The sequence below is a fragment of the Sapajus apella genome, unplaced genomic scaffold, assembly GCF_009761245.1.
Source record: "Sapajus apella isolate SASKATOON/1434 unplaced genomic scaffold, GSC_monkey_1.0 scaffold23, whole genome shotgun sequence".
In the NCBI taxonomy this organism is placed as follows: Eukaryota; Metazoa; Chordata; class Mammalia; order Primates; family Cebidae; genus Sapajus; species Sapajus apella.
Window position 1 is genome coordinate 127,561 of NW_022436963.1, and position 24,647 is coordinate 152,207.

At 49.3% G+C, this 24,647-nt stretch overlaps 1 protein-coding gene across 4 annotated transcripts in view; it reads right to left on the minus strand.

Annotated features, from left to right (window-relative positions):
• Positions 1–1,660: 1,660 nt before the first annotated feature.
• PFKFB4 (6-phosphofructo-2-kinase/fructose-2,6-biphosphatase 4) overlaps positions 1,661–24,647 on the minus strand; it is a 49,430-nt gene continuing 26,443 nt past the window's right edge. For all 4 annotated transcript variants that reach the window (XM_032289722.1, XM_032289724.1, XM_032289723.1 and 1 more), the window contains exons 9-14: positions 24,333–24,479; positions 9,467–9,571; positions 7,293–7,422; positions 7,130–7,192; positions 5,903–5,967; positions 1,661–3,740 (exon numbers count right to left, since the gene is read on the minus strand). In XM_032289722.1, the coding sequence (XP_032145613.1) occupies positions 3,681–3,740; positions 5,903–5,967; positions 7,130–7,192; positions 7,293–7,422; positions 9,467–9,571; positions 24,333–24,479 (570 nt within the window). In that variant the 3' untranslated portion in view covers positions 1,661–3,680. The remainder of the gene's footprint in view (positions 3,741–5,902; positions 5,968–7,129; positions 7,193–7,292; positions 7,423–9,466; positions 9,572–24,332; positions 24,480–24,647) is intronic.

Below are 24,647 nucleotides of genomic sequence, written 5' to 3' on the forward strand. Positions count from 1 at the left end.
ATCCCAGCACTTTGGGAGGCTGAGGCGGGTGGATCACCTGAGGTCGGGAGTTTGAGGCCAGCCTGACCAATATGGAGAAACCCCATCTCTACTAAATATATAAATATTAGCTGGGAATGATGGCATGCGCCTATAGTCCCAGCTACTTGGGAGGGTGAGGCAGGAGAATCACTTGAACCCGGGAGGCGGAGGTTGCAGGGAGCCAAGATTTCAATATTGCACTCCAGCCTGGGCAAAAGGAGCAAAACCCTTAACAAAAAAAAAAAAAAAAAAAAAAAACAAACCTGTGACCCCATATGATGGCTATTATTTCCCAGTAACCCAAAACACTACAAAATTCTTCAACGTAATAATCTAATTGCCCTTTCTAGGTTATGGTAGAACACTGGACCTGAAGAAAAATTCCTATACAGTTATATTTCATTCCTTTTGTTTTCTACTGAAATCTTCAAAACCTTCTTCAAAACATGCTGAGAAGCCTCAAAGGAGGTCAGGTGTCCGCCCTAGGAACTCAGTGCCCAGACACAGGTGAGGACCCCGGAGCTGCCCCCAAAATCCCACCAGGTGGAGATTAGTCACCACCTGAGTCCTGTAGAGCTGCCTCTCCCTCAGACCCCTTGGCATAGCTGGAGAAGGCAGAAACATAGCTGCTGGCTACCCCAAACCACCCAGAAGTGGCCCAGTCACAGCCATCCTCTGCCCTGACACACTGGGAGCAGCATAGGTGGGCACCCGGCCATGCCCAGCCCCATCTTGTCCACAGAGGAGCCCCCCACAGCCCGCTTCCCAGAAAGCCAGCCCCAGGGCAGGAAGTATGAACAGCCCATGACATTCTAAGGCATGGGAAGGGAACACCCTGTCCCTTGTCTCCACCTTCCCCACCCACCCCAGATGCAGGTGACAAAGAAAATACCAGAACACTGGTGAGAATGGCCTCACCCACAGCCTCATGCAGCCACTCCATCCTTGACCCAGTCCCCGAGCCCCTTCCCCAAGGATGCTGCATTTGGAGCCCACATTCCTAGGGACCTCGGAATCCCTCCTTTAACAGTGCTCCACTCCAGCTGCACTGCCCCTTTCACATCTGCCTCTTGTTCAGGGGCAGGGGCCCTGTACCCCAGGTCAGCCCAGGGAAGACCCTGGCCCCCCTGCCCATGTGTGCCAGGCCAGGGCTCACTCCAGGGCAGTGCGATTCCTTTTTTTTTTTTTTTTTTTTTTTTTTTTGAGACAAAGTCTCACTCTGTTGCCCAGGCTGGAGTGCAGTGGCATGATCTTGGCTCACTGCAACCTCCACCTCCCAGGTTCAGGCAGTTCTCCTGCCTCAGCCTTTTGAGTAGCTGGGATTACAGACATGTGCCACCACGCCCAGGTAATTTTTTGAATTTTTAGTAGAGACAGGGTTTCACCATGTTGGTCAGGCTGGTCTCGAACTCCTGACCTCCTGACCCACCCACCTCGGCCTCCCAAAGTGCTGGGATTACAGGCATTAGCCACCTCACCTGGCCACGATTCCTCTTCAGTGAGGCATGAACATGGGGGTGGAAGCTGAACCAAGGATCCCAACACAGACCTAAGAGGAGGACTATAGCACCAAGTGTCAACAGAACAGGCCAGAAAAAACCCTTCACAGATGGAGAACTGGCTACAAGATACAACCTGATATGATTATTTTTTTTAAAGTATTTATTGCAAAGATGCTGGACACAGTGTTGCATGTGGCTGAGATCCAATACCATCCATTCTGGGGACCTTGGCAAAATGTCTGCAACATGGGCTCGTCAGCTAGCATGGCTGAAACGTGGCAGCCAATCAGGCACATCATAGCGTATGTGGAGACCGTGCCAGGGCCGGCCCCAACTGATGCCTGATCCCTGGACTTCCCTCTGCCCTGTCCCCAGTCCTTACAATGCATTCAGTCCAGCAGCTCCTAACTCCCCTCTGTATACAGAGAGAAAAGGCCTCAGTGGTCTCACCTCAGGTGACATCCAGACATACATGTCCTTTTGAAGACCAAGGGGACCCACTATGACTAACAAGTGAGTGCGCCCAGGTGACAAAAGTCACCAAAACTCCCCATGACACAGAAGCAAAGGCTGCAGTCCCCATCCCCCAAAGGCAGTGGGCTCTGGGTCTAAAGCACTTGGGGCTCTGACAGATGAGTCTGGAAGGAGGATCCCGCCCCTGCTCCACCTTGGACATCTCTCAGCAGAGCAGCACACGAGGATGAGAGACCACCAGCCGGGACCAGGGTCGCTAACTTCTCTCAGGGGCAGGTGGCATCTGGAGGTTGCAAAGCCCTGGGAGCTGGAAAGATGAGCTGCCCTCCAGACACAGGCCAGGAAAAGCTCCAGACACAAAAGACTTGGGATCCAGGGCCTGAATTCCCCAAAGTCCACCTGTGGACAGCAGGGCACCTGACTACAAGTCCAGACACTTTCTGACCCAGCCCCACACTTGCCAGCCAGTCTGTTTGCCAGCTGTAAAATGCAGCCAAAACCCATTGCCCAGGCTGCCTCTCTGGGACCAAAAGAACTCAGGGGCATGACAGACATTGGACTTTACAAGGCCATTTTTCACTAGACTCATGTGTACATGAATGGAAGGCCATGCTATGGCTGGAAAAGTCCTCCCTTGCCCAGGGACTGCCTGTGGTTCTGCCTCCTCCTTTCCTCAGGCCCACAGGCAGAAGTCAACAAATACCAGAAAAGGTTTTACAGGACCATAGCAAGTGTTTCTGAATCATTCATGGCAACTGCATGTCTCTGCCACCAGCAGACATTCCCATGTGGACACAGGCAGCAGCAGGCGAGAGGCCGCCTCTCCACCGGCTGCCAGTGTGCACAGCCAGGGAAGGGGAGAGGGGACAGCAGCCTCTCCCTCAAGCACTTTGGTGTGTGCACCAGGAAGGTAACTCGGACCCCTGCCCTGTCTTGAGGTGGTTTCACTGTGAGAGCAGGCCTGAAGGGGCGCCCGGCCACCAGCTCCCACAAGCACACTGGTGCATGCACAACTAGGGAGGGCGACCACCATCGCCCCCTGCTCGCACATTTCTGTGCATCCCAATGTGCCAAAGCAAGCGCATTGCTTTCATGAATGCCCACAAATAAGGGTGACATGGATATAAGGGCCTGGCCGGTGGCTGCCCGGGAAGCATCTGCTGTGCCTAGGGCTCTAGTTTCTGGTAGGTAAGGAAGGGAAGGGCTCTCCCTCTCACCAGGGGCAGCAGAAGCTCAGGGCCCCATGAAGATCTGGCCTCTGGTTCAGGAAATGGCCAAAGAGAGGATGGTAGAGGCCCTGCTGGCAACTGGGCCACAGTAGGCATATCACAGCAAGCACTTGCCTTCACATTGTAGGGTTTCACGCTTCACAAAGCCAGCTGGGCTGGCGAGAGAGAACACCTAAGAGCTGCGCCGTAAGAACCAGGTGCTGGGCAACCTCTGAACAGCCCGTACAGATGCAGTCTGGTCAGGTGACTCCAGCAGCAGGTAGGAACCATGCACAACCTCGTCGCTGACTGTCAGCAAAGAGCCAGGTGGGCTGGGGTGGGGGTTCTGGGTTCCCAGCCATGTGTGGCTTCAAGAATATCCCTGCATGGTGACTGTCACACAGACTGGAGGGCCTGGAATGACCCCCTCTGCAGAGACCAGTGCCTGCCTGGTCGTCACAGTGGATGAACATGGTCACTGGTGAGCAGGGACCGTGACAAGGGCTTCCTCTGGAGGTCTCGAGATGTCCACGTTCTGTACAATAAAAACACAGAGCATTCACTCCATGGCACAAATAGATGAGATGCCTGCTGTCTGCCTTCCTCATCACTGTGGCCCATCAGGCTTCACTTTCTCACTGTAGCAGCCCTGGCCGCAAGACTCTAGACTGCAAGCTTCCCTAAGAACACAGGGCCAAGAGCTTCGTGCCACACAGTGAGTGGATGGAAACTAATACAAAGGTGGGGTGGAGGATGCCACCTCATTTCCTGCTCCACTGCAGCCAGGTCAGGCAATATCCAAAGCAAGGCCGCCCCCACCTCCTATCTCAGGGCTGGGTCGATTGAGGAGGACCCCCTGGCTTGGGGATCTTATCCTCATCTGTGGGGCAGGGAAGGGGTTCAGCTCCTGGGGTTGCCTCCTTCCTGGCTTAGAGTATTGGCACACAGGTGTCAGAGGTAGCCCCAGAAGCCCAAAGACATTTCCTGGTCTACAGCCTGTTCTATTCCCCTAGCCCTGGGGCACAGGGCCTCCTGAAGCCCTCAGCTGTAGACAGCCCGCACCAAACTGCAGAGCTCAGTTCCATCCTTGGCCAGTTGGGCTCAAGGTATCTCAGGCCTAAGGAATAGGGAACCTGAAACTTCCCTCAGCTCTCTGAGGCTGCCATACATGCCCCTGAGCCTGGTGGCCCATCCTCCCAGCTGTGGGCCCCGGAATCATCACATGCAGGAGCAGGTCACTGATGACCTGAGCTGCTGCCCCATGCAACATGACATGCCCAGATCTGCAGGGAGAGACACGTGGCTCCCGTGGCCCACAGCATGGGCTCATAGGACTGGCCCCCTGGAATTGTAGGGGCAGGTACAATTCTTATTGCTGGGCAGGCTTCCTGAGGCCCCTCTATTCCACCATAGCCTGCCCCAACGGATGGGCCAGAAGCCCCTGGGATCCTGTCTACCTGAAAGGGAGCCATCCAGGAACCTGGGGTTAGCAGCAGTTTGCCTCTCAGAAGCACCCACCCAGAGTGGGCAGAGTGACCGCCAGCCACACTATGGTGATGGACTGGCAGGGTCAGCTCCCAAGGGCTGCCAGGCCCAGGGGCCTCTCTTACCACCACCCTGTCAGCACTGGGGGCCCAATGCCATCTGGGCTTTCCTTGGCACAAAGGATGCCCATTGGGAGATGCCTTCCCCTGTGACTTATAGGTGCCAAATTGGCCCTGGGCTAAACTTGGCCAAGGCATGCACGAACTCTCAGAACAATAGGAAGAGAGCCTTGCAGGGTAACTGGTCCTGCTTGGGGGCAGTGGTGTTGGGAAGGGATAGGACACTTCTACGCACTTGTACTGTGGGCTCCAAGGCCAGATGTCCTGGTCCAGCCCAAGGCCTGCATCCTCAGCAGGGACCCAGAGCCCAAGCAGGCCCCATCATGAATGGCAACGGGCATGACTGAGTCCCAAGAGCCTTCTCCGTGCAGTGGACTCCAGGAACTGGGACCAGGGCTCCCAGAAGTGTAGTGGTCCCAGTGGGAGAGGGAGCCAACATGGTGGAGGAACCCCACATGGGACCAAGAGTGGTCCTGGGCTCCACTCTGAGGAGCTTCTACCTTATACAAAGCACTTGGGGAGATAGGTGGCGACCTGCTCTTCTGGACCAAGGTCTCTACCCCATGCTCAGGCCCCTTTAGCATCTGTGTGGTCCTTTCCCCAAAAGCATAATCCCATTTTAATTTTTAAAGGTGCTGGGGTTAGAAAAGGGGCTCATGAGGCTTCAGCTGCAGGGATGGGGAGAGGGGAGAGTGTCCCCCTGCACTCTGAAGGACAGAAGCCTCATTCTCAGCCTCCAGCCTCTTTCCCACTGAGCCCAAGGGCCCCCTTGACTCAGACCTCCAAGGAGCTGCTGGGGAGCCCTGTGGCTCCTCAAGTCCTGGGGGTCCAACCACACCCAAGCTCGGCACTCCTGAGCCTGGTGGCCCAGCATCAGGGATTTCCCCATTCCTGGGGCAAATGCCTTGGGAAGGCCTGATGTAGGCCACACCCAGAGCCAGGGCCCTGCCCTGCTGATAGGACAACAGTCTTGGCAGAAGACTCAGGCTCCCTCTGGGACATGCCCCAGCTGGGCCTGGCCCTGGAGGGTGTGCCATCTGGACACTCCCACATCAGGAACACCCCACCACTCCAGCAGAGACCCCAGTGCTACCTGAGGCCTGTCCCGGTGTGTGTTCACAGCTGCCACGTTCAGGAATATGGACTCCACTTTACAACCTGCCAAAGGGAAGGTGCAAATCCATCCTCACTCCTGAAAGGCAGCTGAGCCGCAGAAGCTAGAAACTTCTCTTGGAGGGGTCTGGGCGTGTGGAATGGAGCAGCCACCTCAGCCTCACTTTAGTTCTTCCACTTTAGGCAGCTCTGGGGAGCCCCAGGAGGAAGGATGAGGCACCCTGTCAGACCCATGCTTATCCACATGTGACGACCCAGACAGGGCCACGCAGAGGCCCCAGGCTCCCCAACCCCGGGACCAAGAGGGATCGGGGGAGCAGCAGACCTAAGCTGAGGTCACTGACTCTCGCCATCTTCAGAGCCCCTAAACCACCCACATCCCAACTCTACCATGCAAGGCCTAGTCAACCGTGTGCCAGGTGCACAGTGCAATGGGGGACAAGGGCATTTTCACACACTGGAGTGACACTGGCTGCCACTGGGCTTCACAGCCATTCCCGCAAGAGCACCTATGTTAAAGGTGAGGAGCTAAGACCCAAGAGATGAAGAAGTTGTCTAAGGTCTCTGCTGGTATGGCAAGAGGCAGGGGTGGGACTCACATTGCCCTGCACCCAAAATCGTTTAAAGTCCAGGCCCTGGGGACCACGGGGCCTTATGGGAATTTGGAAAAATCAGTAGAAAAGCCCCTTATCCAGGCAGGCAATGGTTAAGCAAAGTCACTGGGGAGGCCTTCAGTGGCCATATAAACTTTTTTACAACAAACTTTTTAAAAGCAAATTAGGGCCGGGCATGGTGGCTCATGCCTGTAATCCTAGCACTTTGGGAGGCCAAGGCAGGTAGATCACCTGAGGTCAGGAGATAGGACCAGCCTGGACAATATAGTAAAACCTTGTCTCTACTAAAAATAGAAAAATTAGCTGGATGTGGTGGTGGGTGCTTGTAATCCCAGCTACTGAGGAGGTTGAGGCAAGAGAATCACTTGAACCCAGGAGGTGGAGGTTGCAGTGAGCCAAGATCACGCCATTGCACTTCAGCCTGGGCAACAGAGTGAGACTCCATCTCAAAGAAAAAAAAGCAAATTGGGAAAGGTAGTGGGTAGGGGCAGAGGAATGGGCTCCTAACACAATTTTCAAAGAATTCAGAGAAAATCGTGGAACTGTGCAGAGGTCATGGTTACCCATGGTCAATGTGTAGGAAGCTTCCTTACCGTATGCCACAGGGGTCAGCTTCAGGACTGTGTGCAGCGGACACTTGAGATAGGGCAGCTGTTCTGTAGACACAGAGGGGCATGGTTAGCACATCAGAAATGCTGGGTGACAGTGCCTCCCTTCTCACACAACCCTCCCACCTCTCCTAGGGCACGGCCGAACCTGCTGCCTTGTCGAGGAAGTAGGCCAGCAGGCAGCGCATCACAGCTTGGTGGCAGATGACCAGCACATTCTCTTGCCTCTCCAGCTCCATGATGACAGGCTCCAGTCTCTGGACCAGGTCCTCGTAGGACTACAAGGGCAAGCAGGGAGGTGTCCCTCAGGCCCGGCTTCAGGGGAGGGACAGACACATCCTGGACAGTGGGCCACCTTCCACTCCTGCAGCTGTTCACCATTCTGGGAAGCTGTGGCTGGGCCCCCTCCAGCCTGGCCTTCTAAGGGCATGGAGGTAGGCACCTGAGGAAAGGGGCCACCTCTCCCATCCCAGGTTCTGGTAGGACTGAGAGTGCAGAGCTAGACCTTAAGGCTCCATCCCAGGGTCCACCTTAGTGCCCACCCACGGGGCTCTGCACTGAATCCTCAGCTATGGAACTCATGTGACTGGTGAAGACTCTGCCCGCTTCCAGCCCACAGGAAACAGAGTGCACCGGCAAGAGTGCCGGGGAAGAGAGGAAAGACCTGGAACTTCCTGGATGTAACTCATCAGGAACAGCTGGGGTCCCCAGGAACTATCCTCAGTCTACTTGCCCAGTATCTTCCCCATGCCTGCCGTGATATATGGTTTGGGCCCCTGAGAGGCCTCTTGCCCTGGTAGGCTTGGAGATTTTCATCAGTTTCATCCTTCTGCACACAATGAGTGGTCCTTCAAAAATGGCCTCCAGTAGTCAGAACTGAATGTGCCCTGAGCTTTGATTAGGAAGCAAGAATGACACGCTGGCTGGGCGCAGTGGCTCATGCCTGTAATCCCAGCACTTTGGGAGGCTGAGGTGGGCGGATCACCTGAGGTCAGGAGTTCGAGACCAGCCTGACCAATATGGTGAAACCCCATCTTTAGAAAAAGAAAAAAAAAATTTTTTTAAAGAAAGAAAGAAAAAAAAAAGAATGACACGCTGATTTGTGCTGGCTCCTGGTATAGTTCTGGGAAAATCCTAGATCAATTCTTTTTTTTTTTTTTTTAATTTTTTAAAAATTTGTTAACTTAAAAAAAATAGACGGGGTTTCACCGTGTTGGTCAGGCTGGTCTTGAACTCCTGACCTCAGGTGATCCGCCCGCCTTCGCCTCCAAAGTGCTTGGATTACAGGAGCCACCACGCCCAGCTGATCAATTCTTTTGCTAACATGAATTTCTCAACCAATTCTCCTCCCTGTATTCTCAAGTTTGAGCAGCCAGCAGCTTTGTTTTTTCCTGACCGTTATCCAGGTTGGTTCTAAATCTGAACTTGGCCTTACAACATGATGTGGGGAATAGTGAATGTTCCCAAGAGCTACACTATCCTGAGGATGGTACAGTAGAGGGGCCTGTGAGCCTGGCTTCTGTGTGGAGGTGTTTCTACATGTGTACATGTATGTGTATATATGTGTGTTGATGGGGGGTATTTTTATTCGGCCCCTGCCCCAGGCCACCTCCTGGAAGTGGAAGAAGATGCCTCAGTCAAAAGTGACCCTGAATTTCTGACCTGGGGCCTGGGCTGACCTGTGTCAGAGAAGGTGACAAGTGCAGTGGCTTGCGGTAGCTGCAGCTCATGTGTGGAAGGTCTCCCTGGGTCTGGTGCCAGGGCTGCGGGTGGTGCCTAGAGCCACAGAGAGGACAGGATGGGCTCGGCCTGTGACAAGAAGAAGCATCTAAAGGAAGGGTGAAGCCTGAGACAGGAACACGAGCGAGCTGAAACCCTAGTCCCAAGCTTCATGGTGTCCCCAACTTCCCAGCCATTTGAGCACCGTAGAGAGGGCCAACAACTCCCTGGGAAAGGAGCTAGCCTGGGAATGCCAAGGGACTGTGCACTGTCTACGGGGTTCCCAGGAAAGCCTAACACCACAGACCCCTCACCTCAGGCCCTGCCCTTCCAAATTCTCCACCCCCAGGAAGGGGAACAAGAATGTGGAGCAGGGAGCCAAAGGTCTCTGGGTTGAAGGCCTGCCCTACACGGCACTGCCCACCCCCAACCCGAGGAAGGGACTACGGTCCGGCCCACATAGCTGGGAAGTGGTGGAGATGAAACACACACCCAGGCTGGCCTGCCTCCAAGACCAGGCCCCTTATGCTACCCAATTCAGCCACAGGGGGTACTCCCGGGCAGGCAGTAGGTGGCTGGAACTAAGCCCCAAACCCTACCTACCTCCCCTTTAGGGTACCGGTACCGGTACTTGTCTTGGTCCCGCAGGGCAAACTCCAGTGGATAATTATCCTGAATTTCCTCGTAGGTCATTTCCTCACAGACGCCCTAGGGAGATAACACAGTCATCGCACCTCCTGCAAGGTCCAGAAGATGAGCCTCCTGGGAGTGGGAGCAGGGGGTCGGGGGTGGGGGGGAGGTAGCATCAAGGAGAAGAGAGCAAGTTCATGGGCATTTCCTGCGCCAAGGGAACAGAAACCTGTCTAGGGAGGGGAGGCCCTCTAGGAACACTGAGCATTGGTGGTTCCTTGTTTGTAAAAAGCTACCAGGACAGTCTTGTCCACCTATCCATCACCCATCCATTCAGTTTATGCCATAAAAATGAACACAGACGTGTTTTTTCTTTTTTTTGAGATGGAGTCTAGCTAGTGTTGCCCAGGCTGGAGTGCAATGGTGTAATCTCAGCTCATTGCAACCTCCACCTCCCAGGTTCAAGTGATTCTCCTACCTCAGCCTCTTGAGTAGCTGGGATTACAGGCATGTGCCACCACACCTGGCTATTTTTTTTTTTTTTTTTTTTTTAATTTTTAGTAGAGACGGGGTTTCGCCATATTGGTCAGGCTGGTCTCAAACTCCTGACCTCAGGTGATCTGCCCGCCTCAGCCTCCCAAAGTGCTGGGATTACAGGTGTGAGTCACCTTGCCTGGCTGTGTTTTTTCTTTTATGTGCTGTGGAAATACTGCTTGTGAGTACAGGTTATGTAAACTATGAAGCAAAACTTCACTTGTGTTATTTGGGATACACACACACACACGCACATACGCACACACAGAGTAGATCATCTTCTACAAATGCCATTAAAAAAAAAAAGACAGCCAAGAAGAATACTGATTGAAAATAAGTATGTGCTGGGCGCCGTGGCTCACGCCTGTAATCCCAGCACTTTGGGAGGCCAAGGAGGGTGGATTACCTGAGGTCAGCAGTTTTGAGACCAGCCTGGCCAACATGGTGAAACTCTGTCTCTACTAAAAATACAAAAATTAGCTGGGCATGGTAGTGGACACCTGTAATCCCAGCTACTTAGGAGGCAGGAGAATCGCTTGAACCCAGGGGGCAGAGTTTGCAGTGAGCCGAGATCACACCATGGCACTCCAGCCTGGGCAACAGAGTGAGACTCCATCTCAAGAAATTAAAAAAAAAAAACTAGATGTATCATTTAAGGGCCCTGAGAGACTGGGAGTAAGTCTCGTCATCACCTCACTAGCCATGACCACCATTGACTAAGCCCACATTACGGGCAGCAATATGAACCACTTCCTGGGGATCCTGTGAAGAGTGATAACCTCCCTCCAATCAACTCTTCTGCCAAGGAGCCAGGTGTGTTTGAACTGACCAGTGTCTGTCCCTCCAAGGCTCATGCCAAGAGTCAGCAGAGAAGACATACCTGGGGAGAGGAAGAAGCAATAGAATGCCCTTAATACAAAGCTGCTGCTCCCTGCCTTTGTGCTAGGATTTGTCTACAAAGCCTGGTGGGTGGGGTGGCAGGGTGGGGGGCAACACTGACTACCAAAAAGGAAAAATAGGCCGGGCGAGGTGGCTCACACCTGTAATCCCAGCACTTTGGGAGGCCGAGGCAGGCAGATCACCTGAGGTCGGGAGTTCAAGACCAGCCTGACCAACATGAAGAAACCCCATCTCTACTGAAAATACAAAATTAGCCCGGCATGGTGGCGCATGCCTGTAATCCCAGCTACTCGGGAGGCCAAGGCAGGAGAATCCCTTGAACCCAGGAGGCGGAGGTTGCGGTAAGCCAAGATTGTGCCATGTACTCCAGCCCGGGCAACAAGCACAAAACTGTGTCTCAACATAAATAAATAGGCCGGGCGCGGTGGCTCAAGCCTGTAATCCCAGCACTTTGGGAGGCTGAGGTGGGTGGATCACGAGGTCAAGAGATCGAGACCATCCTGGTCAACATGGTGAAACCCCGTCTGTACTAAAAAACTACAAAAAAATTAGCTGGGCATGGTGGCGCATGCCTGTAATCCCAGCTACTCAGGAGGCTGAGGCAGGAGAATTGCCTGAACCCAGGAGGCGGAGGTTGCGGTGAGCTGAGATCGCGCCATTGCACTCCAGCCTGGGTAACAAGAGCGAAACTCCGTCCCAAAGGAAAAAAAATCAAATTAAAATAAATAAATAAATAAATAAGGAAAAATTAAAGGAAAATCTAGGCAGGGTGTGGCGGCTCACTTTGGGAGGCCGAGGCCGGTGGATCACCTGAGGTCAGGAGTTTGAGACTAGCCTGACCAACATGGTGTAACCCCATCTCTACTAAAAATACCAAAAAAATTTGGCCATGGTGGCGCATACCTGTAATCCCAGCTACTCAGGAGGCTGAGGCAGGAGAATCGTTTGAACCTGCAGAGGTTGCAGTGAGCTGAGATCACGCCACTGCACTCTACCCTGGGCAACAGAGTGAGACCCTGATAGGTGTGATGACTCACACCTGTACTCCCAATGCTTTGGGAGGCTGAGGTGGGTGGATCACCTGAGGTCAGGAGTTTGAGACCAGCCTGACCAACATGGAGAAATTCTGTCTCTACTAAAAATACAAAGTTAGCCAGGCGTGGTGGCTCATGCCTATAATCCCAGCTACTTGGGAGGCTGAGGCAGGAGAATTGCTTGAACTTGGGAGGCGGAGGTTGTGATGAGCTGAGATGGCACCACTGCACTCCAGGCTCAGCAACAAGAGCGAAACTCCGTCTCAAAAACAAAACAAAACAAAAACAAAAACAAAGATGAAGAAAGCTTGCTCTATCATCTTCTTCACTTCTTTCTGTGCCTTCACCAGAATCACCTTTAACGTCTACATTTCTGCTAACAGTCTCTTCAAGACAATCTAAGCTTTTTGTTATCATGCACCACAAATTCCAGGCTCTACCCACTACCCCACTTCATAACCACTTCCACGTTTTCAGTTCTTACAGCAGCCAGCAGCCATGGACCACCATGCCTGGCTAATTTTTTGTTTTTTTAATAGAGACGGGGTTTCACCATATTGACCAGGCTTGTCTAGAACTCCTGGCCTCAAGTGATCTCCCCATCTCGGCCTCCCATAATGCTGGGATTACAGTCGTGAGCCACCGCGCCTGGCCAGCTTCCACCAACTTAAAGAATACATATATCACCATGAAAAGAACATTGATAGAAATATGAACAGTAAAGGTGCCTCTGTGAGGCCACAAAAGGAAATGAGGTTCCTGTTCCTGGACCCTAGAGAAAAGGTAATCTTGTTATAAAGTGGCAGAGAATGTGGCTAAACTGAGTTCCCATGTTGGATGGCCACAACCAGGAAGACTGACGGTAATAAGTACAGGCAGGCATGTGGAGAATCAGAACCCTCACACACTGCAGGAGGGAATGTGAGATGGTGAAGCCACTTTGGAAAACTGTGTGGCAGTTTCTCAAAAAGTTGAATGTAGAATTACCATCTGACCTAGCAATTCTATTCCTAGCATACAGTGAAGAGAAATAAAAACGTAAGTCCACACAAAAACTTATGCCAGGTACACGGGCTCACATCTGTAATCCCACCACTTTGGGAGACTAAGGCAGGCAGATCGCTTGAGCCCAGGAGTTTGAGCCCAGCCTGGACAACATGATGAAACCCCGTCTCTACAAAAAAATACAAAAAATTAGCCAGGTGTGGTGGCGAGTTCCTGTAGTCCCAGCTACTTGGGAGGCAGAGGTGGGAGGATTGCTTGAGGCCAGGAGATGAAGGCTACAGTGAGTTGAGATTGTGCTACTGCACTCAGCTTTGTTTTATTTTGTTTTTGAGACAGGGTATTGCTCTACCCTGCAATTGCAATATCCTGTCTCAAAAACAAAAACCTTGGACATGAATGTTCACAGCAGCATTATCCACATAGCCCAAAAGTGGCAGCAACTCAAATGCCCATCAACTAATGAATGGATACATAATATGTGGTATATTTATTGAATAGGATGTTATTTGGCAATGTAAAGGAATGAAATACTGCTACACACTACGTGAATGTACCTTGAAAACATTAGGATAGCTTAAGGCTGAAGGAAGGGTTGGAGGGAAATGGGAAGTGAGTGCTGATGGGCACAGGATTTCTCTTCGGGATGATGAAATGTCCTGAAACTGATTGTGATGATGGTTGCATAACCCCGTGAACACATTAAAAACCGCTGAACTGTATACTTTGTTTATTTATTTATTTTGAGACTGAGTCTCCCCTTGTCTCCCAGGCTGAAGTGCAATGGTACAATCTCGGCTCACTGCAACCTTCACCTCCTGGGTTCAGGCACTTCTCCTGCCTCAGCCTCCCAAGTAGCTGGGATTACAGGCATGTGCCACCAAAAATGGCCTGAACGGTATACTTTAAATGGGTGAATTCCGTAGTATATGAATTATAGCTCAATAAAGCTATCATTTTTTTAAGGAACTATAAGGCAATAAATTGTGGATTCAACTAAAAAAAGTCACAATGTTGGAACAGAAGAAAAGCCCAAGGCTGTTTATCAGAAGGTAAACATGGAAAAGATAAACATAGAAATATGATTAATGGATCATTTAAACCTCAATAGTTTCAAAACTTGAAAGATAAAAAAGAAGGCTGGACACGGTGGCTCACGCCTATAATCCCAGCACTTTGGGAGGCCAAGGCAGGCGGATCACAAGGTCAGGAGGTCAAGACCATCCTGGCTAACATGGTGAAACCCCTTCTCTACTAAAAATACAAAAAAAAAAAAAAAATTAGTTGGGCATGGTGGCACACGCCTATAGTCCCAGCTACTTGGGAGGCTGAAGCAGGAGAATCACTTGAACCCTGGAGGTGGAGGTTGCGGGGAGCCGAGGTCGCACCATTGTATTCCAGCTTGGGCAACAAGAGCAAAACTCCATCTCAAAAAATAAAAAAATAAAACAGAATTACCATAGGATCTGGCAATTCAACTTCTAGGTCTACACCAGAAATAACTGAGTTGAGAGCAGGGTCTCAAAGAGACGTTTGTATCCATGTTCAAAGCCGCGTTATCCACAACAGCTAAAAAGTGGATGCCATCCAAGTGGCCACTGACAGACAAATGGGTAAGCAAAATGTGGTATGTAGTTTTTGTTTTTTTTTTTTTGAGATGGAGTATTGCTCTGTCTCCCAGGCTAGAGTTCAGTGGCATGATCTCAGCTCACTCCAACCTCTGCCTCCTGGGTTCAAGCGATTCTCCTGCTTCAGCCTTCTGAGTAGCTGGGATTACAGGTGTCTGCCACTGTGCCTGGCTAATTTTGTATTTTTAGTAGAGACGGAGTTTCACCATCTTGATGAGGCTGGTCTTGAACTCCTGACCTCGTGATCCACCCACCTCGGCCTCCCAAAGTTCTGGGATTACAGGCCTATGCCCAGCAGCAGAATCTTATTCTGCCTTAAAAAGGAAGAAAATTCTTTTTTTTTTTTTTTTTTTTTTTTGAGACGGGGGTTTGCTCTTTTTACCCAGGCTGGAGTGCAATGGCGCGATCTCGGCTCACCGCAACTTCCGCCTCCCGGGTTCAGGCAATTCTCCTGCCCCAGCCTCCTGAGTCGCTGGGATTACAGGCACGCGCCACCATGCCCAGCTAATTTTTTGTATTTTTAGTAGAGGCGGGGTTTCACCATGTTGACCAGGATGGTCTCGATCTCTTGACCTCGTGATCCACCCGCCTCGGCCTCCCACAGTGCTGGGATTACAGGCTTGAGCCACCGCGCCCGGCAGGAAGAAAATTCTTAAGGCTGGGTGTGGTGGTTCACACTTGTAATCCTAGCACTTTGGGAGGCCAAGGTGGTAGAATCACTTGAGGCCAGGAGTTTGAGACCACCCTCGGCAACACAGCAAGCCTCGTTTCTCTACAAAAAATAAAAAAATTAGCTAGGCATGGTAGCGTGGACTTGTTAGTTCCAGCTACTTGGGAGGCTAAGGCAAGAGAATCACTGAGTCTAGGAGTTTGAGGTTGCAGTTATTGCCTCATTGTACTGTAGCCTGGGTGACAGAGTGAGATGTTGTCTTAAAAAAAAAAAAGAAAAAGAAAGGAAGGAAACTCTTGTACAAGCTACAACATGGATGAACCTTGAGGATATTATGCTAAGTGAAGTGACCAGTTAGAAAAAGACAAATATTATATTATTCCACTTATCTGAGGTATATAAAGTAGTAAAAGTCATAGAGACAGAAAGTAGTTGCCAGGAGCTGGGAGTAGCAAATAGAGAGTCATTATTTTTCTTTTTTAAATTTTGTTGTTGTTTTTTTTTTTTTTTTTTTTTTGAGACGGAGTTTCGCTCTTGTTACCCAGGCTGGAGTGCAATGGCGCGATCTCGGCTCACCGCAACCTCCGCCTCCTGGGTTCAGGCAATTCTCCTGCCTCAGCCTCCTGAGTAGCTGGGATTACAGGCACGCGCCACCATGCCCAGCTGATTTTTTGTATTTTTAGTAGAGAGGGGGTTTCACCATGTTGACCAGGATGGTCTCGATCTCTTGACCTCGTGATCCACCCGCCTCGTTGTTGTTTTTTAAGATGGGGTTTCACCATGTTGGTCAGGCTGGTCTTGAACTCCCGACCTCAGGTGATCCACCCGCCTTGGCCTCCAAAGTGCTTGGATTACAGGTGTGAGCCACCACGCCCGGCCCTTTTTAAATTTTTTTTTTTTTTTTTTTTTTTTTTTTTTTTTTTTTTTTGAGACGGAGTTTCACTCTTGTTACCCAGGCTGGAGTGCGATGGCGCGATCTCGGCTCACCGCAACCTCCGCCTCCTGGGTTCAGGCAATTCTCCTGCCTCAGCCTCCTGAGTAGCTGGGACTACAGGCACACGCCACCATGCCCAGCTAATTTTTTGTAGTTTTAGTAGAGACGGGGTTTCACCATGTTGACCAGGATGGTCTCGATCTCTTGACCTCGTGATCCACCCGCCTCGGCCTCCCAAAGTGCTGGGATTACAGGCGTGAGCCACCGCGCCCGGCTTTTAAATTTTTTTTAAGAGATGGGGTCTCACTATGTTGCCCAGGCTGAAGTGCAGGAGCCATTCATGAATGTAATCAAAATACACTACAGCCTCGAACTCGGGCTCAAGCAATCCTTCTACATCAGCCTCCCAAGTACCTGGGACTATAGGCATATGCCAGCATATCAGCCTTGAGTTATTGTTCAGTGGTTACAGAGATTCTGTTTGCAAGTTTCAAAGAGTTCTGGAGATGCATGGTGGTGAACACTGCAGAACAATGTGAATGTACTTCATAACCCTGAAATGTACACTTCAAAATAGCTATGATGGTAAATTTTATGTTATGTGTATTTTACCACAATAAAAAAAATGAGAAAAACAAAAGCAGGGATGGTAACATTCAAATTAGTCGAAGTATATATCCATCGCAAGTTTTTCATATTGAAAAGGGAACCACCCATAATAAAGACCAAGCCATGATGCAGCAGCTGGTCCCAGATTTGCTCTGGTCCCAACAAAAACAACTATTATTTAAAAAAGGACAAATCAGCCAGGCGCCGTGGCTCATACCTGTAATCCCAGCACTTTGGGAGGCCAAGGTGGGTGGATCACTTGAGGTCAGGAGTTCAAGACGAGCCTGGCCAACATGGCGAAACCTTGGCTCTACTAAAAATACAAAAATCAGCTGAGTGTGGTGGCAGGCGCCAGTAATCCCAGCTACTCAGGAGGCTGAGGCATGAGAATCGCTTGAACCCAGGAGGCAGAGGTTGCAGTGAGCTGAGATCATGCTGTTGCACTCCAGCCTGGGCAACAAGAGCAAACCTCAGTCTAAAAAAAAAAAAAAAAAGAACAAATCATATGCAACAACTGTTTTACAACTGTTTTTAGACACAAGACTAAGTATAAGCAGGACTGTGATCCTTGAGAGAAGGGACACAAGCTGAGGGTAGGAGGCAGCAGCAGAGCCAAACACAACAAAGAAATAATGGAAGATTCAATTAAGGACAAAATGGAATTGCTGGAGCTTCAAAACACTACATCTGATATGAAAAGCTCATTGGATGGGTTTAATAAAAATGCAGAAGATAAGTTAATTTGAAGACAGAGCAGCCAGGGGCAATGGCTCACGCCTGTAATCCTAGCACTTTGGGAGGCCAAGGCTGGCGGATCACCTGAGGTCAGGAGTTCAGAAGCAGCCTGGCCAACATGGTGAAACCCCATCTTAAAAAAAAAAAAAGAAAGAAAGAAAAGAAAAAAAAAATTTGAAGACAGAGTAATAGAATCTATCTAAACTAAAGCTCAGAAGGAAAAAAAGACTGAGAAAAAAATGAACAGAAGAAAAAAAAAAAAACAGAAGTTTGGTGACCTGTGGGATAATACCAAATGGTGTAACATACATAGAGTAGGAGTCCAGGATGGGAGAAGGGGTGGCAGAAAATACATTTGAAGAAATCATGGCTAACAAGTCTTCAAATTTTATATTTAGAAACCCACAACTCCAAGAATCTCAACAAACCCCAAGCATGATAAACATAAAGAAAACCATATCAAGATACATCATAATCAAACTGCTGAAAATCAGCAATAAAGAGAAAATATTCCAGCCAAGGCAACATCTTGAGACCCTGTCTCTACAAAAAATAGAAAAGATTAGCCCGGTGTGGTGGCACGTGCCTGTAGTCCCAGCTACTCAGGAGGTGAGATGGGAAGATGGCTTGAGCCCAGAAGTCAAGGCTCCTGTGAGCTATGACTGTACCACTGCACTCCAGCATGGGTGACAGAGTAAGACCTCCTCTCAAAAAAAAAAAAAGAAGAAGAAGAAAAGAAAATATTAAAAGCAGTCAGAGACAACGGAGATACATTATATTCAGAAGAGCAAAGATGAGAAGAACAACATGAGAGCAAAGATGAGACTTCTCTTAGAAACAATGCAACCCCGAAGCCAGAACAGCATCTTTAAAGAGACAAAGGCTAATACTTTTTCATTATTAGGATATCTGTTCTGGTGGTCTGTGATCAGTAATCTTTGATGTTACTGTTGTAATTGTGCTGGTTCACCTCATTTGTATCTCCAGATCCTAGGAAGGCTGGCTATGGCTAACTGCAGCTACCAGGCTTGGCTCCCCTGGCTGCTGACTTCTTGTTGAGCTAGACCATGAGGAACCCTAGCAGGGGGCCACGGGGAGGGAGGAGAGTGAGGTCAAGGTGTTAATTACCAGGCTCATTCCTGAGAATGGTCTAAGGCCTCAGCCAATGTTCCATCCTGTCAGGCTGCCCTTTCCTCTCTGCTCCCAGCCCCTAGGTTCCTATATCCTTTCTCTCTCCTCTCCTTTGCCCAAGGGGAACAATGGCCACTGTAGTTACAAGGTCACTACCATGCAACAGCCCTGCGGTTTCCCTACACCGTGCCCATTCCTTTGTAAACAGTCCCTTTATAAACGTCACTGAATTCGCCTAATGGGCACAGGCATCTATTTTATTGTATGTTGCGCAAATTGATAAGTTGTGGGTTTTTAATTACTTCATAACAAAATATCAAAATATATAAAGCAAAAAAGAATAAAATAAAATATACAAAGCAAAAATGGATATGCAAAAAAAAAATAAACAATTATAATGACAAAGTGTATCTATCATTCAACTACAGGCATGCCTCATTTTGTTGTGCTTCACTTGACTGCCCTTTGCAGATACTGAGCTTTTCACAAATTGCAGGTCTGTGGTAACCCTGCATCGAGCAAGTGAACCGGCACCATTTTCCCAGTTGACTGGGAAAACAGCATATGCTCATTTCTTGTCTGTGTCACGTTTTTGATAATTTATGCAAAATTCAATGATTTTTCATTATTAGCATGTCTGTTATGATGATCTGTGATCTTTGATGTTACTGTTTATTTATTTATTTACTTATTTATTTATTTATTTTGAGATGGAGTTTCACTCTTATTGCCCAGGCTGGAATGCAATGGCACGATCTCAGCTCACCGAAACCTCCGTCTCCCAGGTTCAAGTGATTCTCCTACCTCAGCCTCCCAAGTAGCTGGGATTACAGGCATGTGCCACCACGCCTGGCTAATCTTGTATTTTTAGTAGAGAAGGGGTTTCTCTATGTTGATCAGGCTGGTTTTGAATTCCTGACCTTAGATGATCCGCCTGCCTCGGCCTCCCAAAATGCTGGGATTACAGGCATGAGCCACCGCGCCCGGCCTATTTATTTATTTTTGAGACGGAGTTTTGCTCTTCGTACCCAGGCTGGAATACAATGGTACGATCTCAGCTCACCGCATCCTCTACCTCCTGGGTTCAAGCGATTCCCCTGCTTCAGCCTCCCAAGTAGCTGGGGTTACAGGCACCCACCACCATACTCAGCTAATTTTTTGTATTTTTAGTAAAGACAGGGTTTCTCTGTGTTGGTCAGGCTGGTCTTGAACTCCTGACTTTAGATGATCCACCTGCCTCCACCTCCCAAAATGCTGGGATTACAGGCGCGAGCCACCACGCCCAGTCAATGTTACTGTTGTAATTGTCTTGGAATGGCACCAACTGTGCCCATATAAGATGGCAAGCTTAATCTATCAATGTGTGTGTTCTGACTTCTCCACTGACTGGCCGTTCCTGTCTCTCTCCCTGTCCTCAGGCCTCCCTATTCCATGAGATACAACAATATGAAAATTAGGCTAATTAATAACCCTACAATGGCCTCTAAGTATTCAAGTGAAAGGAAGAGTTGGCAGGGCGCGGTGGCTTACTCCTGTAATCCCAGCACTTTGGGAGGCCAAGTGAGGCAGATCATCTGAGGTGGGAGACCAAGATCATCCTGGCCAACATGGTGAAACTCTGTCTCTACTAAAAATAAAAAAAATTAGCTGGGCATGGTGTCACACACTTGTAGTCCCAACTACTTGAGAGGCTGAGGCAGGAGAATCACTTGAAGCCGGGAGGTTGAGGTTGCAGTGAGCCAAGATCATGCCACTGTACTCCATCCTGGCGACAGAGCAAGACTCCGCCTCAAAAAAAAAAAAAAAGAAAAGAAAGAAAGAGTCACAGGTCTCTCAATTAAATTTTTTATATTTATTTCTTTTTAAGAAGAGATGGGGATCTCGCTATGTTGCTAGTCTTGAACTTCTGAGCTCAAGTGATCCTCCCACCTTGGCCTCCCAATGGGCTAGGATTACAGGCACAAGCCACCATGCCTGGCCAACAATTTTACTATCTCCTGGGCACCATATTTACATATTCTATTCTATTCCATTCTGTCTCACTGTGTCACCCAGGCTGGAGTCTGTGGTGCTATCATGACTTACCACAGCCTCAACCTCCCTGGGCTCAGGCGACCCTCTCACCTCGTCTTCCTGAGATCACAGGCATCTGCCACCATGCCTGGCTAATTTTTGTATTTTTCTGTAGAGACAGGGTTTCACCATGTTGGTCAGGCTGGTCTCGAATTCCTGGGCTCAAGTGATCTGCCCACCTTGGCCTCCCAAAGTGCTGGGATTACAGGCATGAGCTACTGTGCTCAGCCAGGTCTCTCATTTTATTTTATTTTTGTTTTGTTTTGTTATCTTTTGAGATGGAGTCTTGCTCTGTCACACAGGCTGGAGTGCAGTGGTGTGATCTCAGCTCACTGCAACCTCTGCCTTCCGGGTTCAAGTGATTCTCCTGTCTCAGCCTACTGAGTAGCAGGGACTACAGGGACAGATCACCACTCCTGGCTAATTTTTGTATTTTCAGTAGAGTTGGGATTTCACCATGTTGGCCAGGCTGGTCTCCAACTCCTGGCCTCAAGTGATCTGCCCCCTTCAGCCTCCCAAAGTTCTGGGATTATGGGTGTAAGCCACTGCACCTGGGCTTGAAAGAAATTTAAAGTAACATCCTCAGGACTCCATGTTTGGATCCCCTTCCACGAACGCTCTCGTGGAAGCTGTTTTTCTCTCTCCTGGATTTCCCCTCTAGAGTCCCCTTCCACACGCTCTCATGGAAGCCTGTCTTCCTCTCCTAAACTCCATCTCTCTCTCTATTCCCTTCCACTCAGTGTGGAAGTTGCTTTCCTCTCCTGGATTCCATCTTTCTGGATTCTCTGACTCAGTGTGAGAGTTAGCTGTTTCTTTCTCTCTCCTTCTGCTGTTTCTCTCTCTCTCTAAATAAATAAATAAAAGAAATTTAAAGCAACATTCTCATGAATATACAAATCATACGAAAGTGAAACAGCTTATTGCTGACAGGGAGTAAGTCTGAGTGGTCTGGATGAAGATCATACCAGCCACAACACTCCCTTAAGCCAAAGCCTAATCCAGAGCAAAGCCCTAACTCTCTTTAATTCTATGAAGGCTGAGAAAGGTGAGGAAGTTGAAGAAAAGTTTGCAGCCAGCAGAGGTTGGCTTATTTACCATATTTTTTTCTTTTTTCTTTTTTTTATAGAGAAGGGGTTTTACCATGTTGGCCAGGCTGGTCTCCAACTCCTGATGTCAAGCAATCCACCCACCTCGGCCTCCCAAAGTGCTGGGATTACAGGCGTGAGCCACCGCACCCAGCCGGCTTATTTACCATTCTAAAAATCCTAGGGCCCTTAAGAATGATGCTAAATCTACTCTGCCTGTGCTCTAGAAATGGAAGGACAAGGCCTGGGTAACAGCACATTTGTTTACAGATGGGTTCATGTTGGCCACTTCTCTCCCTTTTACCCCCCATAGGCTCTATCACTTCTCCACCAAGATCAGGCTCCAGAATCTGGCCCAGGTGCTGGCGGATGGTAGGCTCATATGTGATGGATTAATGAATAAACATCCCTCACATCCATACATTCCTCTCCCTCGGCAATCACCCAAGTTCCAGATGCGATTACATTACCAGGCCACTGCATGCACCCCCGAGTAGTCTCCCTTCCCCAGCCTCTCTCCCTACCTGCCCCAACAAAACCATTCCTATACCAGCTAGTTGCTGGGGACGATCTTTCTAAGACTTAGAGCTGATCCTAGTGGAGACTTCTGCTTCAGACAACAATGGACTAGCTTGCTTCCGACCAGCAATCCAGAAAGAGCAACTAGAAAAGCCAGAAAGGAAAATGTCTCAATCTGCTCAGCATCATCACAGAGTTACAAAGGCAGAGTGGACTCAAAGGGCCACGATGTTGGGCAAAGTGAAGCCCAAAGAGGTGCACCCAATACATGGCATCACTTTTTCCTTTGTTTTGCCAATTCAAAAGTGGCAGCTGAAGGAATGAGAAGCCAAGCAGAAAGGACAGACCTTTGGTACGGCTGTCAGCAATCTTGGGCTGAGAGGACAAAAAAATAGAAGCTTCAGGCCCACTAGGTTTTCAGTCAGAACCTTAAAGGCTATACCCCAGGACGGGGAGGAAACTCAAAGTCGCAGGGCCTCCACAGAGATCACATCGGAGCTCTGGGACAACTCCATCCCTGACTAGGCTAAGGTGATCTGCCCTTAGCTCTCGACCAGAAGCAAAAGTAAATCCTCTGGAGAAAGAGAACATTAACTAGAGCTCAAATAATCTCCATAATTCTTCATACAACATGTCCAGCTCTTAATCAAAAATCACCAGCCATACATCAGCTCCAGAAAATATACATAAAACTCCTAAAAATCAACAAGAAAAAGATAGACAATCCAACAGGGAAAAGGAAAAACAAAAGACCTCAAAAAAAAAAAAATCCAAATGACCAATAAACATAGTAAAAAGCTACCATAATTAAAACGGTGTGATACCACTGCATGAACAGATACATAAATCACATGTAAGAACTTAATATAAAGGTCAGGCATGGTGGCTCCGCCTGGGCAATATGGTGAAACCCGTCTCTACAAAAAAATTTAAAAAGTAGGCCAGGCGTGGGTAGGCTGGGTATGGTGGCTCACGCCTGTAATCCCAGCACTTTGGGAGACTGAGGTGGGCAGATCACCTGAGGTCAGGAGTTCAAGAGCAGCCTGGCTAACGTGGTGAAACCTCATCTCAACTAAAAATACAAAAAACTAGCTGGGTATGGTGGTGCATGCCTGTAATCCCAGCTACACAGGAGGCTGAGGCAGGAGAATCACTTGAACTCAGGAGGCAGAGGTTGCAATAAGCTGAGATCGTGCCACTACCTTCCAGCCTGGGCGACAGAGCAAGATTCCATCTCAATAGAAAGAAAAAAGTAGCAGGGTGTGGTAGTGCACACCTGTCTCCCAGCAACTCAGGAGGATGAGGTGGGAAGATGGCTTGAGTCTGAGAGGTGGAGGTTGCAGTGAGTTGTGATCGCACAACTGCACCAAAAAAAAAAAAAAAAAAAGAGAGAGAGAGAGAGAGAGAAGGCTGGATGTGGTGGCTCATGCCTGTAATCCCAGTACTTTGGGAGGCCGAGGCGGGCGGATCAGGAGGTCAAGAGATTGAGACCATCCTGGCCAACACGGTGAAACCCTGTCTCTACTAAAAAATACAAAAATTAGCTGGGTGTGGCGATGCCCACCTGTCGTCCCAGCTACTTGGGAGGCTGAGGCAGAAGAATTGCTTGAACCCAGGAGGCGGAGGTTGCATGAGCCGAGATCGCACCACTGCACTGCAGCCTGGTACCTGGTGACAGAGCAAGACTCTGTCTCAAAAAAAAAAAAGAAGAGAGAGAAAGAAAAATATAAATAAAAGTAAGTAAAATAAATCAGCAGGAAAAGGATAGATAAATGACTGAGAAAGGAACAGATTTAAGGCTTTTGTCAGAGAATCAAAATAAACTGGTTGGTCTAGATAGTTAAATGCAAAAGAGAGGGAAGGAGAAATAGAAAAACAATGCTGAATGTAAGAATAAAGTGTTCCCTACCCCTCAGCACTATCCTCACGACAGTCTGGAAAGCAGGTGTCTGGGAGGTGGATGGGGAGGGAGGGATGGTAACTACCGCATCGATCTCGTTGAGGACCTTCCACTGCTCATAGGGCACGCCCAGCGCCTCGGCCGTCTGGATTGTCCTCTTCATCTGGCTGGTCCAGACCTTCAGATCCTTGATGTTCTGGTCACTGATGAACTGGGCTAGACTCTTGGCAAACTGAAACACATCATAAGCAAACTCAGACCCACGGGTCCTGGGCTGCCCTTAAAGCATTCCAGAGCCACAGAGTCCATGAGATCATACCTGCCTTGAACACTCACTATAGGTTTGGTAAAAAGCATGAACTAATTTGTCGATGACACACATGCCCACAAGTGCTGTTCT